The following is a 27,125-nucleotide window of genomic DNA, read 5'->3' as shown; positions in this document are numbered from 1 at the left end:
CTAAAGGGGGCGGAGTTGCAATCTACTGCAGAGATAGCCTGCAGAGTTCTGTCATACCATCCAGGTCTGTGCCCAAACAATTTGAGCTTCTACTTTTAAAAATCCACCTTTCCAGAAACAAGTCTCTCACCGTTTGCCACTTGCTATAGACCACCTTCTGCCCCCAGCTGTGCCCTGGACACCATATGTGAATTCATTGCCCCCATCTATCGTCAGAGCTCGTACTGTTAGGTGACCTAAACTGGGACATGCTTAACACCCCGGCCGTCCTACAATCTAAGCTAGATGCCCTCAATCTCACACAAATGATCAATGAACCTACCAGGTACAACCCCAAATCCGTAAACACGGGCACCCACATAGATATCATCCGAACCAATCTGACCTCTAAATACACCTCTGCTGTCTTCAACCAGGATCTCGATCACTGCCTCATTGCCTGCGTCCGTAATGGGTCTGTGGTCAAACGACCACCCCTCATCGCTGTCAAACTCTAGCTGAAAACACTTCAGCAAGCAGGCCTTTCTAATCGACCTGGCCCGGGTATCCTGGAAGGATATTGACCTCATTCTGTTAGTAGAGGATGCCTGGTTATTATTTAAAAGTGCTTTCCTCACCATCTTAAATAAGTATGGCCCATTCAAAAAATGTAGAACCAAGAACAGATATAGCCCTTGGTTCACTCCAGACCTGACTGCCCTTGACCAGCACAAAAACATCCTGTGGCATACTGCATTAACATCGAATAGCCCCCACGATATGCAACTTTTCAGGGAAATTAGGAACTAATGTACACAGGCAGTTAGGAAAGCAAAGGCTAGCTTTTTCAAACAGAAATTTGCATCCTGTAGCACAAACTCCAAAAAGTTCTCCTCCCAACTGCCCACTGCAATGAGGCTAGGAAACACTGTCACCGCCAGATAAATCCACGATAATAGACAATTTCAATAAGCATTTTTTGGTCAACAGCCCTGCACCCCCCTCAGCAACTTGCCCAAGCCTCCCCCATTTCTCCTTCACCCAAATCCAGATAGCCGATGTTCTGAAAGAGCTGCAAAATCTGGACCCCTACAAATCAGCCGGGCTAGACAATCTGGACCCTCTCTTTCTAAAATGATCTGCCAAAATTGTTGCAACCCCTATTACCAGCCTGTTCAACCTCTCTTTCGTATCATCTGAGATCACTCGTCTGAGATCCCCCTCTTCAAAGGGGGAGACACTCTAGACCGAAACTGCTACAGACCTATATCTATCCTACCCTGCCTTTCTAAGGTCTTCGAAAGCCAAGTTAACAAACAGATCACCGACCATTTCGAATCCCACCGTACCTTCTCCGCTATGCAATCTGGTTTCCGAGCTGTTCATGGGTGCACCTCAGCCACGCTCAAGGTCCTAAACGATATCATAACCGCCATCGATAAGAGACAATACTGTGCAGCTGTATTCATCGACCTGGCCAAGGCTTTCGACTCTGTCAATCACCACGTTCTTATCGGCAGACTCAACAGCCTTGGTTTCTCAAATGACTGCCTCGYCTGGTTCACCAACTACTTCTCAGATAGAGTTCAGTGTGTCAAATCGGAGGGCCTATTGTCTGGACCTCTGGCAGTCTCTATGGGGGTGCCATAGGGTTCAATTCTCGGGCTGACTCTTTTCTCTGTATACATCAACAATTTCGCTCTTGCTGCTGGTGATTCTCTGATCCACCTCTACGCAGACGACACCATTCTGTATACTTCTGGTCCTTCTTTGGTAACTGTGTTAACTACCCTCCAGACGAGCTTCAATGCCATACAACTCTCCTTCCGTGGCCTCCAACTGCTCTTAAATACAAGTAAAACTAAATGCATGCTCTTCAACCGATCGTTGCCCGCACCTGCCCGCCCGTCCAGCATCACTACTCTGGACGGTTCTAACTTAGAATATGTGGACAACTACAAATACATAGGTGTCTGGTTAGATTGTAAACTCTCCTTCCAAACTCACATTAAGCATCTCCAAATCAAAATTAAATCTAGAATCGGCTTCCTATTTCTCAAAACAAAGCATCCTTCACTCATGCTGCCAAACATGCCCTCGTAAAACTGACTATCCTACCAATCCTACTACCCACCACTGCGACCTGTATGCTCTTGTTGGCTGGCCCTCGCTTCATATTCGTCGCCAAACCCACTGGCTCCAGGTCATCTATAAGTCTTTGCTAGCAGGTATATTTCACTGGTCACCCCCAAAGCCAATTCCTCCTTTGGCTGCCTTTACTTCCAGTTCTCTGCTGCCAATGACTGGAACGAATTGCAAAAATCACTGAAGCTGGAGACTCATATCTCCCTCTCTAACTTCAAGCACCAGCTGTCAGAGCATCTCACAGATCACTGCACCTATACATAGCACATCTTTAAATTGCCCATCCAACTACCTCATCCCCATACTGTTATTTTTTTTTTGCTCCTTTGCACCCCAGTATCTCCACTTTCACATTCATCTTCTGCACATCTATCCCTCCAGTGTTTAATTGCTAAAGGCCAGGTCGCAGTTGTAAATGAGAACTTGTTCTCTACTGGCCTACCTGGTTAAATAAAGGTTAAATAAAAAAAATAAAAAATCTGCATTAGAGTAGCGTCCATTCCCTGTAGGGATCCCTATATGCTCTGGTCTGGTCCTGCCTCTTGCCTCTCTCTGACTGACACTGGCCTTTATCAGGGAGGGCAATGCAAATAGTCTGGGTAGCCATTTGATTAGCTATTCAGGAGTCTTATGGCTTGGGGGTATAAGCTCTTGGAGCCTCTTGGACTTAGACTTGACACTCAGGTACCGCTTGTGGTGCAGTAGCAGAGCGGACAGTCTATGACTAGGGTGGCTGGAGACTTTGACAATGTTTAAGGCTTTCCTCTTACACCACCTGGTATAGAGGTCCTGGATGACAGGAAGTTTGGCCCCAGTGATGTACTGGGCAGTACGCACTACCCTCTGTAGTGCCTTGCGGTCGGAGGCCGAGCAGTTGCCATACCAGACAATGATGCAACCCATCAGGATCCTCTCAATGGTGCAGCTGTAAAACCTTTTGAGGATCTGAGGACCCATGCCATATCTTTTATGTCTCCTGAGGGGGAATAGGTTTTGTTGTGCCCTCTTCATGACTGTCTTGGTGTGCTTGGACCATGTTTGTTTGTTGGTGATGTGGATGCCAAGGAACTTGAAGCTGTCAACCTGCTCCACTATAGCCCCGTCGATGAGAATGGGGGTGTGCTCGGTCCTCCTTTTCCTGTGGTCCACAATCATCTCCTTTGTCTTGATCACGTTGAGGGTGAGGTTGCTGTCCTTGCACCACACGGTCAGGTCGCTTACCTCCTCCCTATAGGGTGTCTCATCATTGTCTGTGATTAGGCCTACTGTACCACTGTTGTGTCATCAGCAAACGTAATGATGGTGTTGGAGTTGTGCCTGGCCGTGCAGGCATGAGTGAACAGGGAGTACAGGAGGGGACTGAGCACGCACCCCTGAGGGGCCCTCGTGTTGAGGATCAGTGTGGTGGATGTGTTGTTACCTACCTTTACCACCTGGGGACGATCTGTCAGGAAGTCCAGGATCCAGTTGCAGTGGGAGGTGTTTAGTCCCAGGGTTCTTAGCTTAGTGATGAGCTTTGAGGGCACTATGGTGTTAAACGCTGACCTGTAGTCAATGAATAGCATTTTCACATAGGTGTTCCTTTTGTCCAGGTGGGAAAGGGCAGTGTGGAGTGCAATAGAGATTGCATCATCTGTGGATCTGTTGGTGCGGTATGCAAATTGGAGTGGGTCTAGGTTTTTTGGGATAATGGTGTTGATGTGAGCCATGACCAGCCTTTCAAAGCATTTCATGGCTACAGACGTGAGTGCTACGGGTTGGTAATCTTTTAGGCAGGTTACCTTAGTGTTCTTGGGCACAGGGACTATGGTGGTCTCCTTGAAACATGTTGGTATTACATACTCAGACAGGGAGAGGTTGAAAATGTCAGTGAAGACACTTGCCAGTTGGTCAGCGCATGCTCGGAGTACATGTCTGATAATCCGTCTGGCCCTGCGTCGTTGTGAATGTTGACCTGTTTAAAGGTCTTACATCGGCTGCAGAGAACGTGATCATACAGTCGTCCGGAACAGCTGATGCTCTCATGCATGTTTCAGTGTTACTTGCCTCGAAGCGAGCATAGTTATTTAGCTCGTCTGGTAGGCTTGTGTCACTGGGCAGCTCTCGGCTGTGCTTCCCTTTGTAATCTGTAATAGTTTGCAGGCCCTGCCACATCCGACGAGCGTCAGAGCCGGTGTAGTATGATTCGATCTTAGTCCTGTATTGACGCTTTGCCTGTAGTGTCTCATCACTCAGTCACTGTGCAGGTACCACCCACACGCCAAACCACTTTTATGCACACATCAAGATGATAGCAGTGCCATATGTTCCCATCTTTCCTCTTTAAAATGGTTCCCCTTCACTTCATCTTCAGGTGCTGTGTGTGTGGCATAGGGGGAATTATGGCACTTTATCAACACACAGTGCATATATACAGATGTAGGATCTTAATTTGATCACCCTGTTGCAGGAAAACGATCCTGCAATGCAGGACAATTTAAACTTGTAGTGTTTTTGAGGTTTAAAAGGGCTTCTGAAGTTTGTCATTTCCACATTTCTGACACGATTTTCCCTTACAATTTTTTAAATCAACCCCTACAAAAATGTCCATTAATTATAATCCTCATAATAATTCACATTTCCTGTTGCTGCAGGATTATTTTCCTTCTGTAGCAAACTGGCTCAAATTAAGATCCTACATCTGTACATCCATGTCTGTTGGGTGGCGTCTAAATCACCTTCCACTTGACGTCTAATATGGATGGCAAGGGGCTTTCTGTGCATTCTGTAGCATGGTGCTGTGCATTACATTAACTCTCCTGGGAAGAGAAGCACTTACAGCCTCAATTCTGTTACAGGGCACATGTGTCACATCATAAATCAGAGACCTGTAGAGAGATGACAGAGTGCTATTTACAATGCCCATGCCATACCCCGCCCAGTTAAACAGACAGCAAGGACCTCTCATGGTGGGGTGGGAATAACGTCCACTGCTTCTGAGATTCAATCCAAAGCCATCCATTGCGTGTGTGTGCAGGTGTGTGTGCATGTGTGACTGCACGTATGTGTGTTGTGTGTGATTCATTTCCATTTGCAACGGAGATTAGATTATAACTCTCTCTGGGATGCAAATTAACTGTGGGGAATCGAGGAGGAGGAGAAGAGAGAGGGAGAGGGAGGGTGTGGGGAGAGAGAGACAAAGATAAAGAATGAGAGGGGAACGAGAGAGAGAGAGAGACAGCTGTGATAGAGAGTGAGATAGAAACAGATAACTAATTCACACAGGATTCACAGTATGTTGCCTGACGAAGAAAAAAAAGAAGCTGGGCAATGTTTATATAATCCCCCATTTATTTGTTTATACTTTTTCATACTGACAAGGACGATGTCGGACAACAATAGAATGTTCATGACTTAATATGTGCCAAAGCCAGTAAGATGATTTACATTTTATACTGAGCCGTTGACAGGACTTTAAAATATAATACCGCATTCATGACTACCTCGTTTGGTGGAAATAAAAGTACAGGCTTTGTTACTGGCAATATCTTTCTGATATAAAGAAAAGGCAGTAAAAAGAAGACGGCATGCTAAAGTTGGCGGGTTTTTGTCTTGGTCTTGGTATGAATGGGATAAGAGACAGAGACAGCGGTGACAGCAGCTGACCCTGTGGCTTCTGTTTCAGACAACATGTGAGGAATGCCATAGCTCGCACACTGAAACACACACACAAAAGCAAGGAAACACACACGCAAAGCAAGACAGAAGCCCCGTTTATACCTGGTGCTAACATGCGTGCCGTGTCTGGAAAATGTCCACATTCGATTTACCCACATTTTCAGACAGGTGTAGATGATTAAAATACGCATTGTGAACGGATTGTGATCCCGATTTCACAAGTGTAAACAGACTAGATCAAGAAAAGATCAGGACGAAGGACGCATGTAAGTGTCAGGTATAAACGGGGCTAAAGAGTCACCCTAGTGTGAACACTGCTTGCTACCCTCCTCTCTCTCTTACTCGCTTGCCGCTAGCTCTCTCTCACTCACTCACTCAGTATCGCTTCATCTCTCTAGCTCTCTCCCTCTCTCTCTCTTTTTCACACTCTATCGCTGAGCTCTAACGGTTGGATACAGTGCAGCGGACTTGAGGAGAGTGCTCTTTTCTTCTTCTTTGGCATTTCCTTTCTGCCTCTCTCCCTCACGCGCTGTTGATTTAGATCAGGTCCTTAGGGTGAGGATGTATTTGTGTCAAGCTGCTACAAAGGAAGAGTAAACAAAGAGTAAACATTGACTGAACGTAGGAACAGGAAAGACCCTCCTTTATAGGCTCAACAAAGGTGAGTTGAAAAAGCTGGTCTTATAACTAGTAGTTCTCTCTTTCTCTCTTTCTGCTCTGTGTGGACCTATTTTCTGCACTATAACAGTGTGTATTTATATCCTTACATTGTCCTTTCCATAGTCATGCAGGAAGACACACATGAGCTTGTATGGTTTTGTGTGATAGTTTATTATAACAATATATAATAATTTATTCAGATTTAATAGCACTATTCATTATATAAAGAAATCTCAAAGAACTGTAAAGTAAACAACAACAAAAAGCAAGCATTTTAAAAACAACATCATCATGTTGAGAAGATCTACAGTCATGAGACTGAAGGATGAGAAAGTTCACACTTTCTACGTCAAACGACACACTGTTTTCATCGTTGAGGGATGCCTGCCTCTTTTGTTGTGAGGACTGAGGAGAGAAGTTACACTCTGGGTTGGGTTGTAAACATGGTGTGCTCTCTTATTTTCTGATATCCAGGTGGAGTGTTTTCTCTCTACCATGGTAGCAGAGTGAGCTCAGTGTAAGAAAGGCGAGGGCAGCAAATTCTGTCTCTCAGCTCTCCCTTTACATGTGAGGCAATTAAGGCAGATTGGCATTGGCTGTCGGTGGGTAACTTGGAATCAGGCGCGTGGAGGTGCATTGAGAGGATTTAGAGAGGAGAGGGAGAATCCCTTTGTATATCACATAAAGCCTTCTTCTCACTGACTAATGATTTAGAATTCACACTCTTGTGTGTAAAGAAATTAGTTTAAAAAAACGTATGGGCTTTGTTTACCATTGGGCATACACTGGTTGAATAGACGTTGTTTCCACGTCATTTTAATGAAATTGCGTTGAGCCAACATGGAATAGACGTTGAATTGATGTCTGTGCCCAGTGGGTTGCAAGTTTTTGTTTGAGTAAACGTGCCCAGAGGCATCTTGTGTGTGCGTGTGTCTGTGCGTGCACGTGTGCATGTCTGTGATTTGTCTGCGTACAGTATGTGGGTGACACAGTGGCCTTTGGAGTATTTTGAGATAGTGTCCATTAGGGGTAATGCACACAGTGCTGAGCCTTCACATTTAATGACTGCAAACTGGGAAATGATTCAGGCATGGCACTGAGAGCATGTAGCATATTCCCTCTTGAATTGTAGTTGATGGATGCATTTCAGCATGCTTACAGGGTGGTTTTACACAGTAGCTCGCCCGTGGGTCCTTCTCTGAGAACACTGTTCTCTGACGTAGGGAAAGTGATTTAGTGAATGGAAAAGTTTACATTAAATGCTCTGAGGGGGTCTGTGTTGTAAGTGATTATGAATTCACTCGTTTTAATTAAACAAGGGAGAGGATATATAGGAACACACACTCGGTTGGAACATGGGGCAGTATTTCTCAGTGTAAACCAGTGGTGGTCGTTACCGTTTAAGATGAGGGAGGAAGATTGTTATTTATGAGCTTTGCCTTATTTCTATTACAGCATATTGGGTGACTGTCATTCATATTCCATTCACCCAGCTCAATGTAACGTCATGTACCCATCATGAGGTTGCTACAACCTAGCCTATGAATTAAAGTTTACATCGCAGGGGCACAGGTCGAGAATTATGAGTAATCAAGGTGACAGACAGTGACACATTCAATACCGCCTTGCAAACTCTTGCCTGCATCTAGCTGATCTAGGGTGTAATAATTAGTCCAACAGTTGCAAATGAGAGTTTCCATTGGACAAATTCAGGTATGTTTATCCCCGTTTGCTTCCATTTAAGAACAGTTTTTCAACAGAATCTGCAGAATGAATACACCACTGATCACACGCAAACACAGTTCACTTTCATAGCAGCCACATACAAACAGCATGATCCCTTTGCTCCACTTTGCTCACTTTGCTCCTCGCAACTATCTGTGCACTCTCCTCCTCCCACCTTTTCCCTTCGCTTGTGGAACTTCAGTGCACAACACATCAGCTGTCTGTGACCAGGCGAAAAAACCTTTCCAAGCCAAACCATATCATGACTGCTAACCGCTACGCACAGCCTCCATTGTTGTCACCTCATAGTCAACATAGCTACGGGATCTAACACACTAGTAAACCCGCTACAAACATGCAGTACAGTTTACAGTCAGAATTAGCAGTTGCACCGGCGGGCCCTGGCGGCAATTCATTTATAAAACCAAAAGCTTACCTTGACTTGGAAGAGTTCCAGTGTTGGATAGCAATAGCCAGCTAGCTAACATAACATCCCTCTCTGTTTGAGCCAGGTGTTTGAGTAGGCTAAACTAGCTAGCTGCATTCAGCTAGCTAAGTGAAAGTGAACGTTTAAAAAAATGATGTAAACAGCAGTAGACAGTGCCAGAAGCAGATCCAGCAGATGTACTTATCAGGCTTAAACATGAAAGAACTGGAGGAAGTAGGTCTGATAATGGCTAAAAAAAGCTTGGAGTGTCATGACTCTGTTAGTGTCTCACAGGCTGTCACACATCTAACACTGTCTGTCTGGGCAGCTGTTGAGCCCTACAAGGGGAGGTGTCAATTAAAAGCACTAAACATAGCCTCAATCCAATAGGGCTATATTAACACAAAAAAAGAATTTGACATTTTAGTCATTTAGCAGACGCTCTTATACAGAGCAACTTACAGTTAGTGAATTAATCTTAAAATAGCTAGGTGAGACAACCACTTATCCCCTATCAGCAAAGAAAAGTGAAAGGTTTATTTAATTGTATAAGCTTTTCATGGTGGGGGGGATAAGACTGGGATGTCTTATTTAAGATAACACAGAAAGGTTATCAGCATGCCAAGTCTACAAACAAACCATTTAGATGGTTAGCTAAGAAAAAAACTGTCAATGACTTTAATAAACATCTGTAGTCGAAATTTGCAGAATACCATATAGAATATCAGTCTTATCAAGTTATCTCTGCATAAAGTTCATACGGAGTTCCCCATTTCTGGGCTGGGTCTATGAGTCTCTCTCTCTGTCTCTCTCTGTGTGACTGACGGAGCCAGGCAGGCAGCCTCAGTTCATATACAGCAGTCGGTTCCTTGACGTTGCCTTTGATGCTCCCCCGTATCCAATTCCACTCAACAGATGATCATCTCTAGCAGGAACCTAGCAGGAATATATGTATAATAGACTCTCATCTCATCTGATCCACTCATCAGCTGTATTGTGTATCCTCTGTGTCTGTGGGCCCGCAGGGCCTTGTATTTAAAACCATTAGACGCCAGACGCAGTAAGCTAGCGGTCTATCCTGTTACACTGTCAAGTGTAACATCTGATACTAGGAATAGAGAACTCTATTCATTCAGACACCGTTTACTGCTGTGTATTACCGTGTCTGCTCAATGGATAAAACAATGCACAATTAAAGCTTGTCGTTGTTGTTTACTCCATATAAAACCACATTCCATTAATCCATTAAACGCACTCATTAAACTGAAATGTCAATAGTGTTGATTTGTTTGTAGTCACCCTTCACTACAATGTCATTCCATCAGTATACACATTAACATTATTTGTGGGTGGTTGCTTTGTCACCCAACACGAGGGTAGAGTCTCTCTCTCTCTCTCTCGTTGTGTATCTAAGCCTTGCTGAAATGAGAAGCAGGAATAATAAAATAAAGAACATGATGTTGAAATTCAGAGACATTTTCACCCACTGGCAGTTTTGAATACTAATGTGCTGTGTGCTTCTGTGTTAATGCTCTGTGTACAGAAGTGCATCGTTGGGTCAACAGAACATGCATCACATTTTTAAATCCTATACTACCTGGCTATGGAAGTATTGACCTATTGATAAACAAGATTTATAATTACAATAATAGCTGCACTTTGCTAAATGGCGCATATAAACTGTGCAAATATTGGTACTATTGAAGCCTTCTCTGCATTATAACACAATCAGACCGAGAAAGCAATTAATCTGTGATGCCATGGAATCAGCATGCCACTCACCATGCTCCTACCATTGGCAAAATGTCTTGATCCATACTACAAAAACATTTATGGATCCACAGGAGCAGGACCTCAATGTTCTGAAAAGCCCGATGTCTGAATCATACTCTAATGAATAGCTCAGCTCCCCGTCGTCAATACTCATTACTTGCTCTACCTGCCTGTGACCAATTGCTGGACTAGTGGATCTGACCTTTGACAGACCAGTGTCACAGTGCACCCTATACATGTCCTATACATGTATTAGGAAACAGGTAATGACAGATCAGTAAGGAGGGGAGAGTGGGGAGGCAGGGGTGTGTCTGTCCATATAATAGACTTAAGGTTCACTGACCTATGCTCAGCCAGTAGGTGTATACAGAGGGGAATGCCACCAGATCGAACGAAAAGTGAATGAGGGAGGAATGTCAATGTCTGACACCTGCCGTCCGTGATTACAGGTGAATGTGTTAGCATTACGGCATGAAGTCCCCCTAGCTGCCTCTTTGTCTCAACTTGACCAAGCTTCAGGACAGGATGAACTTTTCACCCCAGATAAAAGGATACTGTCAAAGCTGTGACCCTGATGCCTCTCTAGTGTCTGTCCACATGCAATGTGACAGCCAGGTGACCGAAGGGAATATGTGACCTCACCTCACGTCCACCATCAAAGGTGCCAGCTCATTCCCAAGAATATCATTATCTATATTAGAGAAAATGGACTGACCTCTAAGTCAACATCACTCAGAACACGAGTAGTAATATCCAAGGTTTGGGTTTAAACAAACCATGAGAGAGTGGATGCAATTATCACCCATAACTCACTGTCCTTGCTCAGAGGGACAACATTTCTCTCATTATTTGTTCATTGATGTTCAGTGGGTAACATAATCTTTTTACCCAAGCTGTTCATATCTGCAGTTTAGATTCCAATGCATGAGGCATATTCAGGACTTCCCCCTATTCCCTCTAAGTGTCCGTTGACTGGCGGCAGAGTGACTCACCAGAGCAGTGGGACTGGAACGATAGATTAGTATATAGTTCTCAGGGTTAAAAGTGGAGCAAGGTGTACTTTCCTTCTTTGACAATGTTCTCATCTCCATGTGGTCTGGTGTGAACGTACTGACAGACAGGATGGCACAGGGACAGAGGGAACCACAGATAAATAAAGGTGCATCCGTAAGAGAGTCGATTTTTGTCTCTTTCTGATCCAGATCCACTGATGTAGCTGGCAGCTGCTTTTCACAATCAAATGATATTCATGGAAAACTGCACAAAATGACACTGAGACGTCTGTGCATTAAACAGAACATGTGATATTTCTGTTGTAGTAATGTCTGTAGTAATGACTGTAGTTGTGTGTATTGGCCTTGTTGTCTGGGATAATGATCGAGGGAATGTGATTCATTATAAGATCTGTTATTTATGACTCCTGATATTTGGAACAGACAGTATTATAATGAGCCATCTTCCCCACCGTTAATAATAGTAATATGAATAATAATACGAATAATTTGGTGGGTGCTTATATTTGTCCTATTTCGCACATTTACAAGTGTGAATTAATATGCATGTGTGAATTGGAAATGTGTTTTTTGCATATTCCAACTCCCCCTGATACACCTTCGGAGCGTTATCATCCATAATTGTTGCAGAATTCAGTTAGTTTTACACTGAAGTTAAGAAAACTTGAATTGTTCTTAAAGAAAGTTGAAGCTCATTTACTGCATTTCTATACAATTTAAAAACTCAAAAATACTGTCGGAGAACAGCAACAAAAAAATCTAAAATTGCCACAAACACTTAGCCTATTAGCTAAACAGTTAACCGCTACACAGTAAGCCACATTAACTCAGCACTTTTTTTTTTACAGTTTTAAAAGTACATCCTGCAATTCTACACATTTTGCCAGGACTTATGCTATGTTAATATGATATCTGAGTGAGAGTAACTAACAACATCAATGGGGGCCCCTTGGTGGTCAGGGCTCCTGAGCACGTGCCCTGCGTGCCCAGGTCGGTAATTCAGCCATGATTACTAGAAGTTTAGATAGCTGTCTAGACTCATTGACCAATCAAAAATAGTTTTACTGACATGGCCTAATTGAGTGACTGTCAGTGAGTGACATATAACAAGAGGAAAACTGCTGATGCACAACCAAGTTTCAACATTGCACCTCGTGTTTTCTACTATTTCAATCAGCCATATTCACAAAATGTTCATGTAATAAGATTTGAGGTTTTACCCCACAACGATGAGATCTCATACCCATTTTGTATGAAATCATGCAAAAAGTAATCACAATAGAATTCAGCTAATATCTAAGTGCCTAGTGCAGGGCTCTCCAACCATGTTCATGGAGAGCTACCATCCTGTAGGTTTTCACTCCAACCCCAGTTGTAACTAACCTGATTCAGCTTATCAACTAGTTAATTATTGAAATCAGGTACGCTAGATTACGGATGGAGAAAAAGGAACAGGGTTGGAGAGCCAAGTGTATATTTGAGAAGGGACAGAATTTTAGTTATAATGATATCGATTTTTGTTTAGAGAGCATGCCAGAATGGAATGGGTCAGTGTGCTTCATCACTGTAGCATGATGAACTACAGTATCTATAATGCTCTGTGAGTATATCCGGTTCATCTTACTAAATACGTTCCTCAAGCTAACACTATGTTGTCCCATCTTCTTATTAATATATGGTTTCAGAAGTTTAAAAAAACACAGTACGTTACTTTTCTATAAAGTTCCATCACCTCACCTTGACTGAGAAGGTGAACTACAGTACGTTACTTTTCTATAAAGTTCCATCACCTCACCTTGACTGAGAAGGTGAACTACAGTACGTTACTTTTCTATAAAGTTCCATCACCTCACCTTGACTGAGAAGGTGAACTACAGTGCCTTCAGAAAGTATTCACATCCCTTGACTTTTTCCACATTTTGTTGTCTTACAGCCTAAATTTAAAATGGATTAAATTGATATTTTTGGTCATTTGCCTACACACAGTACCCCATGTCAAAGTGGAATTACGTTTTTCAATTTATTTATTTTTACAAATGAATAAAAAATGAAAAGCTGAAATGTCTTCAGTCAATAAGTATTCAACCCCTTTGTTATGGCAAGCCTAACTAGGTTCAGGAGACAACATTTGTTTAACAAGTCACATAAGTTGCATGGAATCACTGTCTGCAATAATAGTGTTTAACATGATTTTTGAATGACTACCTCATCTCTGTACCCCACACATACAATTATCTGTAAGGTTCCTCAGTTGAGCAGTGAATTTCAAACACAGATTCAACCACAAAGACCGGGGAGGTTTTCAAATGCCTCGCAAAGAAGGGCACCTATTGGAAGATGGGTAAAAAACAAACATTGAATATCCCTTTGAGTATGGTGAAGTTATTAATTACATTAGGATAGTGTATCAATACACCCAGTCACTACAAAGAAACAGGCGTCCTTCCTAACTTAGTTGCCGGAGAGGAAGGAAACTGCTCAGGGATTTCACCATGAGGCCAATGGTGACTAAAACAGTTACAGAATTTAATGGCTGTGATAGGAGAAAACTGGGGATGGATCAACAACATTGTAGTTACTGCATAACACTAACCTAAATGACAGAGTGAAAAGAAGGAAGCTTGTACAGAATAAAAAATATTCCAAAACATCCATCTTGTTTGCAACAATAATGCAAAAAATGTGGCAAAGCAAGAAACTTTTTGTTCTGAATACAAAGTGTTATGTTTGGGTCAAATCCAGTACAACACGTTACTGAGTACCACTCTCCATATTTTCAAGCATAGTGTTAGCTGCATCATGCTATGGGTATGCTTGTATTCGTTAAGGACTGGGGAGTTTTTCAGGATAAAAAATAAACAGAATGGAGCTAAGAACAAATCCTAGAGCAAAACCTGGTTCAGCCTGCTTTCCACCAGACACTGGGAGATGAGATCACCTTTCAGCAGGACAATAACCTAAAACAGAAGGCCAAACCTACAGTACACTGGAGTTGCTTACCGAGAAGACAGTGAATGTTCCTGGGTGGCTGAGTTACAGTTTTGACTTATATCTGCTTGAAAATCTATGGCAAGACTTGAAAATGGTTGTCTAGCAATGATCAACAACCAATTTGACAGAGCTTGAAGAATTTTGAAAAGAATATTGTACATTCCAGGTAAGCAAAGCTCTTAGAGACTTATCCATAAGACTCACAGCTGTAATCGCTGCCAAAGGGTATTCTAACATGTGTTGACTCAGGGGTGTGTAAGTGAGATATTTCTGTATTTCATTTGCAATACATTTGGAAACATTTCAAAAAACATGTTTTAACTGTGTTATTGTTGGGTAATGTGTGTATATGGGTGAGAAAATATATTCAAAATATATTCAATCCATTTTGAATTCCGTCTGTAACACAACAAAATGTTGAATAAGTCAAAGGGTATGAATACTTTCTGAAGGCACTCTGGCTGTGTCTCTGGTCATTAACCCTCCTGCTGTGTTCCGGTCGAATTGGACTGATTTACAAGTTCTTTCTCTGAAAAATGTAGTTAATGTAATCTGATTGTCATAAGGTTCCATGACTTTGTCTACACAGGGCATCTGAACACACAAAATACATTTAGATGATTTTCATTACATTTTCGGTGCTTTATTTAAAATTACCGGTCATTAGAAATGAATGGGTGAGTCTACAATTAGTGTATAAAATTGAGTTCAGGCTCATGCCCATTCATCAGATGGACACACTTCCTCTCCCAGACCCCCACATGCATGTGTGTTTGAGCACACAGACACACACACACCTCACTCCCCTTCTTGGCTTCCATGGCAACCCCCACGGGAACCTTTCCCAATATAATTTTTCCCCCAATGGGAACCACACCTGTTGACATTCTCACAAACAATTGCAACATTGTTTCAATAATATATAGAACTTTTCTCACAGTTCTGGTATATAAAGTTTTTTTGAGTTCTTGCTCACAATTCATTCTGTGGCAGCACAATGACCAAATTATATACTGTATTTGAAGCTATTGATCATATCTTTGATCATGACACTGGTGAGGAGGAGAGTCCTTGTTAAACTTTGACACAAAGTAGTCTGTGATAAATAGCACAATATATTTAATCTGAGTATTTGTTATAGTCAAAATCATCCATGCATTATGCATACTTATCCATACTTTTTTTACTCAAAAACGAGTTGTATGAGCTCAGGTCAATGAGGCCTACAGGCCATGAAATAACAAATAGAAGTTCAAAACGTGTAATGTTCGCAAGAACTTTAGTTGATAAAAAGATCTAACACAACATTAGGTGATAATATATGTATTATTATGCATTTATAATCAGCTATAATGGGGTGGTCATTTTGGACCAGGAACACAGAATTAATTAACATGAAACGTACACAACAGGGTTAAGAGGACAGACAGGCTCAGTAACGAGGTGGGATTCCTCAGTAAAGGCCCAGCCACCCAACACTTCACATTACAATCTCTTGAAACAGGCTCTAGCTGGAAGAGCTCACCTTAACTCTCCACTTTTTGGTGTTTAACAGTCCATATAAACCACCTGCCAAAACACCATTAGTGTTTGAAACCCAGAGTAGAGTGATAGAAAGTGGATATTGCATTCTCTCAGAGCAAGAGTGATTCCCAGAAGCAGTGTTTGTGTGTGAAGCATGTGTGTGACCTTTGCCCAGTGACCTCTGTGACCTGGTGGAGTCTGAGCTCTCTGGGTGTATATCTCCTGCGGTGTCTCTGTATCTTGGTTTAAGGAGGGTTATCTGCTGTGCCAAACCCAACACTCCTCTACATACACTTCTGATAACAGGATGTAGTACCCTTTTTGGGCTTGTTAGGGACTTCATACTCTTAAGCTTTCTGCCCATATAAGACATGTCTATGTCCTGGAAAGTTTGCTGTTATTTACAACTGTCATGCTAATCACATTAGCGCATGTTAGCTCAGCCTTCCCGGTATAGGGACACCGATCCTGTAGATTAAGGGAGATTGATGTCAAGTCATTCATCTCAGTCAATATGTTTATTGTTAAATTCAGTTACAGTATTTATAGTTTGGGCAAGTAGTCTGACAACCACAACAGCAGGACTAAGGCTATGGGTACCCAGAAAAATATCCTCCAGAGAGATGTCCTATCCCTGTATGTGATCTTTGATATGGGCAGACAAGACAGTATCTCCCAGACACAACCAGACTGTTTGTTTGGATTCTCTGACACTGTGCTTTGGGCTGAACTAATTTCTCTTGGACTGCCACCACATCATCCTCTGACCCTAGCCTCTAAATATACTCCTAGCCCAATAACCTCATGGACAAATAGCCAGATAGGAATTTCAAATATGGAATCCAACATAGAGACATTAATGCAACATTAATGAAAATAAGAATCATCCATAATGACTGGATGATCTTAATCATTCCCTAATGATTTATTATGAACATCTCAGTAGACAACCATGCTGTTATGAGAATGGCTTAGTGTGGGTACATCTAATCTACAACACATTTTGGTGCTCAGTGAAATCTTTCATTCTAACGAGACATAATTCTAACAAGATATTCATACTTAAAACTTCCTCTGTGTTTCCATTAAAAGCGATGCTTCTAAGATTCTGTATAATTTCAGCCAGTAGTTTTGAAAGTAGCGCTCACGAGCCAAAATGGGTCCCCGAAAATGGTGTACTATGTCATCCATTTCATATAATGTATATTTTTTGGGTAGGATATGTTACAAATTCCAATTTGTACAATATGTTACAAATTTGTAAGTGCCGGACTGCATCTTTAAAGCTACCCACAACAATACAAAAAAATACAGGCAGCCAGACATCAGTGTTGACTAGCTGACTGGTGGCAATACAGGCAGCTGCTTCCTTTGTGTTGATCATAATCCACTTAGCCTCATTCAATTTGGCTGATTTTGCTCTCTCTCTCTCTCTCTCTCTCTCTCTCTCGAATTCTCTAAAGAACAGCTAAGTGAGTAGCTAGGTGCCGAGTAACGTACCGCACGCAGATAACACGAAGATCTGACGCTAGTGAAGTTGACGCGAGCGCCGATTGTGTATCTAGCCGCGTGCCCGCCGGGAGAAGACCCAGGGTCTAGAGAGAGCTAGCCTGAAGTATGAAAAGAAATCTACGGTGAAGTATTGCTCTCCTCTCTCTCCTCCGCTCTCTCCTCTCTCTCTCTCTCTCTCTCTCTCTCTCTCTCTCTCTCTCTCTCTCTCTCTCTCTCTCTTCTCTCTCTCTCTTCTCTCTCTCTCTCTCTCTCTCTCTCTCTCTCTCTCTCTCTCTCTCTCTCTCTCTCTCTCTCTCTCTCTCTCTCTCTCTCATAGAGAAGTGGACCATAGTATTTTATATCCCCTAGTATTTTATATCCTCTGGGATGCATGGGCTTTGTAGATAGTAGAGAGCAACAGAGAAAAACGTGCAATATGATAGGGGTTCTAATAAATTCCAATCCACAATTTATTTTGAGGGCCTTGATTGTATAATGAAATCAACTTGTTACACTCCAGTGGCAGGTTCATTAGAAAATCTCTCGGCTACTTGTATATTTGTATTACTGAGTGAGCTTGGCACCAAAAGGACATCATCGTCAGTTTAATTCTAAGTTGGCCCAGAGAGTATTGAGATCAGCTCTGCTTAAAACCGCTGGGTGGCTTTTACATGTTACTAATATATGCCTTTGAATGGTTCATGCATGTGGATACGTCTTAATCAAGTTATGTCTGTATCCTATTTCCATCACTTTCAACTTGCCAATATCAATCCATATTCAATGAGAAGTCAAGCTTCACAATATCGGTCTAGTCAAAGAAATGAGGAAACTTCAAATATGTTAGCGCCAAATGCATATTGCTACAGTTGCCACAGATTGATTTTGAGATATTGAGATATTCTAAGACAGAAAATATTAATTAGCGATGTGACAATATTATTTCATCCCATATGCGTTCAGGCTCGAAATAGTTGTTTTGAAGCCTTTGGAAAGAATATCACCACAATTGCCCCACTTCTAGCCTTTCCAAAAAAAAAGAAACCCACTTTTCATATCTGTCCTTGAGGATTCTGACGGGAGAAGAACGAGCAGTGTGTGGGATGGGGGAGGGGCAGCGTTTTCTCCCTACAGACACATCTCAACAGGCCTCCAGCTGAATTGAGTTTGATTACAGTGCTGCTTCCTCTGATTTTGTCAACTTAAAACTGTAATCCTTAATTGAAACAATAATAGAGTGGACACCCTGCCTGTGTTTTAGTGAACAGCTGAGGGATGGGCCTGGAGAAATGTAAGGTATCCATTATATCAAAATTATAGTTCACTTTGTTTACATATATTGTTTACATATATTTGGGGTTCTGATGTGGTGAGACAGTTAAACTAAGCGCATGAGGCATTTATAAGTTATATTCTTCAAGAGTCAATTAGTATATATAATTCATGTATAAGTCCAAAAAATGTATGTAGCAACTAAGGATTCTAGCTTTAATTACAAGCCAAAAACAATCCTCCCATGCAGGCAGGCACATAATACAGCAACCCATTAAAGTAGTATGGGCCACACTCACCACAAACACACCACGCTCCCTGGCATGGTAACCCTGCCGTGTTGTTTTATTTTTTTTGAATTTCCTGTTCACTACCACAGACGCTAATTACTCACGAGATAGAGCAATAACCACTCTTCCCCCCCGTCTCTTTTGTGAGAGAAGGTTTCCCAGGCAACCTCAAGCCGCAAGTCCATTTACATGTGCACCCTACTGCCTTATGTTTATTTTGAGGATTTTAATCTTTTTAGAAAAAGGACAGAACTACATCCTCTTCAGAGCCGTCACTATGGGAACAGCAGGTATGATGTACACAAGGCACCTCGAATTTGGAGGGGGGATTTTGTGCTTTTGATATTTCAAGCATGGCAATTTAAACTGGACAACAAAATGCACTCATGCCAAAGGAAGGATATACTTCATAAAATAATGCCACCTCTACAAAGGAAAGAGTCTTATACATTCTACACCACACACACACACACACACACACACACACACACACACACACACACACACACACACACACACACACACACACACACACACACAACACACCAAACCACACACACACACACCACACACACACAACACACACACACACCACACACAACAACACACACACACACACACACACACACACAAAGACCAGAGCATGAAAGCACAGCACCGGATGGTCCCCGTTAAGCTATTTGATCATGATCTGCTGTCGAGGCTTGTGTGTCAATTACAGTCATTAGATCCCAGCGTTACTACAGCTATCAAATGTTGGCTCATAATGGACCACAGCACAGTCTCTAGCTGAAACTCTAAAGTCATAAAACTGGAATAAAATCCAATTCATTCGGATATGAATTCATAAAGAGCATCAATCAGACCATCAGTGAGACCAGGAATGGGAACTGATGCCTGGAGACGATAGCTGACCGGAATGCTCAATCTCCTGTGTTCGGACAGCTAATCTTATTTCCCCACAAACTCACTCCTCTTGTGTCTCGGGGGACAGATTGGCACAGTAGAATTGTACATTAGGATGGATAGACAGAGGGCTTGCAACCAAAAAAGCTATTTGTATGGCTATAGGAAATGAGGAGACATCAAGGCTAGCGCTCCATGTAGGCATTTCAACGAGACAAATACAGGTGAATCAGTGATGCCCTACCGCCGGTTTGCCTGGTGTTGGTGTCAGGCAGATGAGAGGAGCAAGGAGGATGAACGCCTCGGCTGATGGCACCCCCGCTTCGGCCTCTTGATCAGGAAACAGGGGAGGGGGCGTACCCGAACTGACACTCGAACGGCGACCGGCAGTGGGATGTGAGCATACTCCGTCCAGATAAGGAACTTGCTGCAGTTGCTGGCATGTGTGGAGACGAAACAGCGGAGGAACTTCTCCAGCTCCTGGTTGGCCCGCTCCGTTTGCCCATTCGACTGTGGGTGGAACCCCGAGGAGAGACTCACTACCTCCCCCCACATTGAGCAGGAGGCTTTCGAACACCGCGCGATGAACTGGGGCCCACAATCCGAAATAATGTCCTGGGGAAATCCGTGTCGTCAAAAGACATGGGCAATCATGAGATCAGCAGTCTCCTTCGCTGAGGGCAACTTGGGTAAGGCAATGAAATGGGCTGCCTTGGAGAATAGATCAACGACCACCAGGATAGTGATAAGACCTTGGGATGGAGGTAACCCTGTGATAAAGTCTACGGACAGGTGGGACCAGGGCCGGCTGGGGATGGGCAGAGGTTGGAGCTGTCATGACTTGCTTTAGGCACAGGTGAAACAGGCCGCAACAAAGGATCTCACATCCTCAATCATGTTGGGCCACCAGATTAACCCCTGGATGCCCAGTTAATTTAGAGGACTGTCTCCATTGTAACACTTGAGAATGGGCTGATCGTGGATCATAAAGTCTGTTAGTGGGACCCCGCCAGCGTCAGGTTCTTGGGTCTGGGCTTGTCATAACACAGGAGCCACAATGCGGGAGCTGGGGATGATGGGCTCGGAGTCCCCTCTCCTCGTTAGAGACATCGTGTTGGCGGGACAGGGCATCTGCTTTCTGATTCTTGGATCCCGGGCGATAGGCTAGAGTGAAGTTGAACCTGTTAAAAAACAGAGCCCACCTTGCTTGGCAAGCGTTCAACCTCCTGGCTTCTTGAATGGAGACCAAGTTCTTATGGTCCGTCCAGATCATGAAAGGATGAGGTGCCCCCTCTAACCAGTGTCTCCACCCCTCAAGACCCCACTTGACTGCCAAGAGCTCCCGGTTGCCTACATCATGGTTGCGTTCTGCTGGCGAGAACCGCTTGGAAAGAAAGGCACATGGGTGCATTCTCTTGTCCCCGTCGTTCCGCTGTGAAAGGACAGCCCCAGCTCCAGTGTCCGAGGCGTACACCTCTACTACAAAAGGATGAGTAGCATCAGGATGAATGAGGATGGGTCCAGAGGTGAAAAGTCCCTTGAGCTCCATGAATGCCCTGTCAGCCTCGGGAGTCCAGCCAAAACGGGTCTGGGACTTGCGGTTTAGGGCCGTGAGAGGCGTTATCACCGCACCAAAGTTCCGTATAAAACGCGTGTAAATATTGGCAAACCCAAGGAACCGCTGGACTTGTTTGAGTGAGGCGGGACAGGGTCAGTCAGTGACCGACCTAACCTTAACAGGGTCCATTTGGATGCTGGCAGTAGAGATAATGTAGCCCAGGAAAGAGACTTGGGATACATTGAACTCATACTTCTCAATCTTGACGTATAGTTTACTCTGCAGAAGGCGTCTCAGGACTGCGGATGTGCAGGATGTGTTCTGGAAGGATCTTGGAGAAGATCATGATGTTGTCGAGGTAAACAAAGACTAACCGATTCAACATATCGCTAAGAGTGTCATTGGCCAATGCTTGGAAGACTGCCGGTGAGTTTGATAATCCGAATGGCATGACTAAATACTCGTAGTGGCCACTACGGGTGTTAAAGGCAGTTTTCCATTCATCTCCCTCCCTGATTTTCACTAGATTGTAAGCTTTGCGGAGGTCCAGTTTGGTGAAGAATTGGGCCCCCTGGGCCAGCTCCAAGGTGACGCACATCAGGGGTAGGGGGTAACGGTTCTTAATCATGATCCTGTTCAGCCCTCCTACATAGCCTATGCAGGGACACAGACCTCCATATTTCTTTCCCACCAAGAAGAAACCTGTACCAGCTGGGGATGTTGAGGAGCAAATGAAACCTGCCTCCAGCGACTCCCGGATGTAATTGTCAATGACTGCAGCTTCAGGGATTGAGGGGGAGTAAATTCAGCCCTGGGGAGGGTTGGAGCCGGGTAGGAGTTCTATTGCACAGTCGTATGGACGATGAGGAGGGAGGGTGGCGGCTTGCCTCTTACTGAAGGCCTCCCGGAGGTCAAAGTATTCGGGAGGGAGAGCGGAGAAGTCCTGGTCTTCAATGTATGCAGGGGGGCACTGCGAGCTTCTACTTGGGGCATTTTAGACATTTAGTCTGGCAGTTCTCACCCCAGTCTAGTAGGTGTCCCGTGGACCAGGAGAGTAGTGGGTTACGTAGCGCTAGCCAGGGGTACCCTAGGATAAGGGGGTTCTCAGGAGCCGTGATCAAAAGAGAACTAAGAGTGATTCACCCCTACCTTCCGTAGAATGGGCTTGGTCTGATATTCCACCTGGCCGGAGCCTATGGGGCATCTATCGAGGGCTTGAATCTGCAGAGGGATGGGACATTTCACGCAGGGGATTTGTAATTCTCTGGCGAAGTATTGATCAATGAAATTATCTGCGGCCTCGGAGTCCACAAAAGCTTGAATCTGGTGCTGACGGTTGTCCCAGTGGAGGGTTGCAGGTAGTGACAGACGGTGACTGGGTAGCCGGGGGTAACTGCACAGCTCGTCAGGGTCTCCCCTTGTCCTGGCGAGCCCTGGAATTTCCCGTCAGTTCTGGGCATGTAGCATGGAGATGGCCGGGACCGTCGCAGTAGAGTCAGCAGCTTTCGCGCATGCGCCTGTCACGCTCCTGTGGGCTCAGACGTGTGTGTCCCAGCTGCATGGGCTCCTCAATGCTGGGTTCGGGGGGCTTGGGATGCTCAGGAAACCAGGATAGTGTCAAAAAAGTGCTGTCTCACACGTTCTCAAAGGTGGTTGTTGATCCTGATTTCCAGCGTTATCAGAGACTCGAGGTCCTCTCCCAGTTCCCGAGAGGCCAGTTCATCCTTGATCGAGTTAGACAACCCCTGGTGGAAAGCGGTGACCAGTGCCTCCGTATTCCACCCACTCTGGGCGGCAAGGGTGCAGAACTCAATGGGGAAGTCAGCCACTGGTCTGGCCCCTTGGCGGATGTTGAACAGTCGGCTGGCCACTTCTCGTCCTCCGACTGGGTGGTCGAAGCTCTGCAGTGAAAGCTAATATGGAGCTGCAGGATGGTGGCTGCTGTTCCCACACCGCCGTAGCCCATTTCAGGGCCTTGCCTGAGAGTAGAGCGATTATGTAGTTATTCATGGCCCGATTGGTGTGGAACGAGGATGCCTGTAGCTCGAACACCAGAGAGCACTGGGTGAGGACCCCCTTGCATTCTCCCAGGTGGTCGTCATACCGCTCGGGGGCTGGGATCTTGGGTTCCCGGTGCAGGTTCCCTGGAGGAACTACGGAGACACCTGTAGCACTGGGTGATGAGACTTGGGCATTGGCTCCTCCTGGGTTGAGGTTGGACTGTGGAGGGAGTTGGTAAGCGCCCGGAGGGTTTCTGATATCTGGAGGAGTTGTTCTTGCTGTGCTCCTTGGTGGTTTACAACATTCTTGATCTGGGTCATCTCTGCTGGTTCTGTGTTGTAGGCTGAAGCTTGCTGTGACATGGTGAGGTTGGACCCAGGTGCAGAGAAGAGACCAGACAAGGAATCAGCGATTAAGGATAAACATAATACTTTACTGAGAAATGGTAATGGAAGGATCACTGGGAAAACAACAAACACTAAGTCTCGAATAAACTCACTCAAGAGACAAACGAACCCGGCACATAATTCAAGCTTCAGCAAAAGACAACAGAAAACACACCTCTAAATAGGACACAGCTGAGTGTCGTAAATGTCTCTAGGACGGTCTCTGTCACCCTCTGGTGACAGGTGGAACCATGACAGCATGCAGGAGTAATTGGTAACATGTCCAGCTCCTGTTTGATTCTCTGTCCAGACCAGAAAAAATTGCAATTTGTGCATAATACTGTAATAGATTGAATATGGTGTTCTGCCTGCTCCTTCATTTGTGCTGCTCCTTAGCAAATGATGCTTACATTGCATAATATTTGTTCAGTTTTTGTTGTTGTTTTTAGAAAGAATGGCTAGAATATTCTGTCATTTTGCGTTACATCTTAGGACAGTCTTTAACATGCTGCAAACAGCCTGCTGCCCATTCATCTGTGTAACATGTCTGTTCACATGTGCAGTACATGTGTTCAACTCCGGAGATTATATTCTGTGTGTGTGTTGGGAATAGGGGTTCTGCTTCACTTACATTAAGCTCATTATGTAAACCTTCTGTCTCCACATCAGATTCTTTGTTTATCAGAATAAATGTCTGTTTACACCATGTAGACTTAAATAGGACAGCCGATGACACAAAGGGGAGATTCCACATTTTAAAAAAAGATTCAAAAGGCAGAATTCATTAAACCCTGTGAAAGACAGCCTGGGGGAGGGAGGAGGGAGGAGGGAGGAGGGAGGAGGGAGGAGGATCTTTCAGAGGATGGGAATCCCTGGCCACGAGTCACATGTTGTCTGACAGAACACGATACCTTCATCCTCTCTCTCTCTCTCTCTCTCTCTCTCTCTCTCCTCACTCCTCTTCTCTCTCTTCTCCTCTCTCTCTTCTCTCTCTCTCTCTCTCTCTCTCTCTCTCTCTCTCTCTCTCTCTCTCTCTCTCTCTCTCTCTCTCTCTCTCTCTCGCTCTCTCTCTCTCTCTCTCTCTCTCTCTCTCTCCCCCTCTCCCTCTCTCTCTCCAGAAGGCAGAGGAAAAGAAAGGAAAGGCTGCCCTAACAGGCTCCGTCTAGAGAGACTCTCTGACTACCTCCCTGAGGAGGAAAGAGCTATTAAAGACAAAAACTGAAAAAGCCCCGCTATACTGTAATGGCACAAACACTATTCTCTCCTTACTGCACTATACAGTATGGCGGCCATCTGGCTTTGGTTGTGTTCCAACAGTACCTATTGCCCTTTTCTTGTCAGGGACATACAGGCCAGGGCTAGATATACTGCACCAAACAGGACCAGGTATGGGAAGATTGACAGAAATCACACAGAGTGATAGAGACCAACAGCCTCAGCAGACAGACATCCACATTTTCTGCATCGTCAACGTTATGAAGCAGGAACCAGCCTCACCAGGCTTTCTCCTCTTCCCCCTGGGAGATGTAGGATTCCTCCTAGCTCTGACAGATGTAGCTACACTGCTGATGAGTGTTTCTGTATCTGTATCTCAGACGAGCAAGAGGAGATTGTCACACTAACTTTTGTATAAACTAAAACCCTTCATGGTTATTCAGAGTGTTTGATGACAAAGTCTGTGGTTTTAAATTTCACAATCTCAGATGAACATTTAATCCACAGGAACACACAGTGACCAATTGCACTTCATCCTTAATTTAAGCATAAACAAGAGGCAAAAACTTGTCCAAGAGCAGAAACAGTCCTCAATCCTCACAAAGTGTGCCTCCTAAGTCATTTATCTCACTAAGCCACAGTGTACGGATGTTGGACAGGTTTGATAGAGTGGTGCGATGCTAATGGCAGCCACGACACAGGCCTCGCGGGGACACTCAGTATTTAAACGAGAGATTTCCTCCATGAACTGCTGTGATGCATCACTACAAGCAGACTCATCGAGAACACCTCTGTAGCCAGACAGGGTCCTCTTCTCACTTTGTATGATTTATCACTAGGTGAGAGAGTCCCACATTTACCAACACAAGCACTCCTATTTATCACAACTATTAGAAGGGTGAGAAACACTTTTTCAAATCGTTTTGGTCCATTGTGAATGCTGCAAGGTGCAATTGTCCAATCAGAGAAAATAACCTGTGGTTAGATTTATGTTATTTGATCCAAAGATTCTGTAGCCCTTTTTCGACAGCTGTTGATATAGTTCTTCCACAACAGGCTTTATACATACATTTATTCTAATTAAGTGATTCATTGGTTCTCTTGTTGCGTCCAGGTTGCTCACCGGACAGCAGCAGCAATGTGATTGTTTGGGTCAGAGAGCAGATGATGTCCTGGTACAGCTAAAGCAGAGAATCTCCCCTCCTGTCCTCTGTCCTATATGAGGACCCGAAGATGACTGTCACCAGCCGGCAGTCCTTCAATGTCCTGACGGTCATCTTCCTCCTGCTGTCCACCGCAGGTCAGTGCGGTTTTATACACCTCTTTGTTATGGTGTGTGTGTGTGTGTGTGTGTGTGTGTGTGTGTGTGTGTGTGTGTGTGTGTGTGTGTGTGTGTGTGTGTGTGTGCGTGCGTGCGTGCATGCGTGAAGATGGCATTTTATTGCATTCAATGTATCTTCACTTTCACCTTTTTTAAATGTGTGATTTTGTTACTTGTGTGTTAATTGGGCTCAAAACGGACATTATTCAAGCCATTACATATTTGTACATTTAACATCAACTTCATCCTCAACATTTCAGTAGTTTGTCTTGTCAATTTCACTGTTTTCAGGTGTGTTGGTTTGTGTCTTGAAAGGTGGTCTATTTGAACAGTGGGAAAAAATGCTTGGAAAAGGTAGACTATATTTTCTGCAGGAAAAGTTTTTATTTTAATAACCTTTTAGCATGGTCTGGGTTTTAACCTCTTTAAAAACATTTGTTTTATAGCCTAATAAATATTTATTGAATTCTGACCATTTTTATCAGTCCAGTTATTATTTGAACCTCTTGATGTGCACAGGGTATGGCCAGCTCCGTCACAGTGTTTGTGTTTAAGTGTGTAGTCTTTTCCCATAGTTGCCTGTGAGTCTGGCAAGCAAGGCTGGTGTATAGCTGTCTCAGGAACAGTATTCTGCATGGTAAAACATCAATGTTGATTACTGCATTTGTGAAACTCTGTCGGTAACCTACAAACTTTATCTTGTTCTTTTGTTTTTCAGCTCACAGGTTGAGGTTGTAAACGTAACAATAGAGCCAAACTGCTTGCTAAAATTGTAAAGGTGTTAATGTAAT

General features: G+C 44.0%; 1 protein-coding gene across 2 annotated transcripts in view; it reads left to right on the top strand.

Moving 5' to 3' along the window:
- The first annotated feature begins 5,843 nt into the window (after positions 1-5,843).
- LOC111972074 (protein shisa-like-1a) overlaps positions 5,844-27,125 on the top strand; it is a 42,406-nt gene continuing 21,124 nt past the window's right edge. The window contains exons 1-2 of one of the 2 annotated variants that reach the window (XM_070446112.1): positions 5,844-6,442; positions 26,128-26,313. In XM_070446112.1, coding sequence (XP_070302213.1) covers positions 26,247-26,313 — 67 coding nt within the window. In that variant the 5' untranslated portion in view covers positions 5,844-6,442; positions 26,128-26,246. The remainder of the gene's footprint in view (positions 6,443-26,127; positions 26,314-27,125) is intronic. The other variant, XM_023998915.3, reaches the window with a different exon arrangement.

Source organism: Salvelinus sp. IW2-2015, linkage group LG13 (genome assembly GCF_002910315.2).
Source record: "Salvelinus sp. IW2-2015 linkage group LG13, ASM291031v2, whole genome shotgun sequence".
NCBI lineage: Eukaryota > Metazoa > Chordata > Actinopteri > Salmoniformes > Salmonidae > Salvelinus > Salvelinus sp. IW2-2015.
The sequence above is the reverse complement of the archived record's forward strand: the minus strand, read 5'-3'. Positions and strand labels throughout refer to the sequence as shown.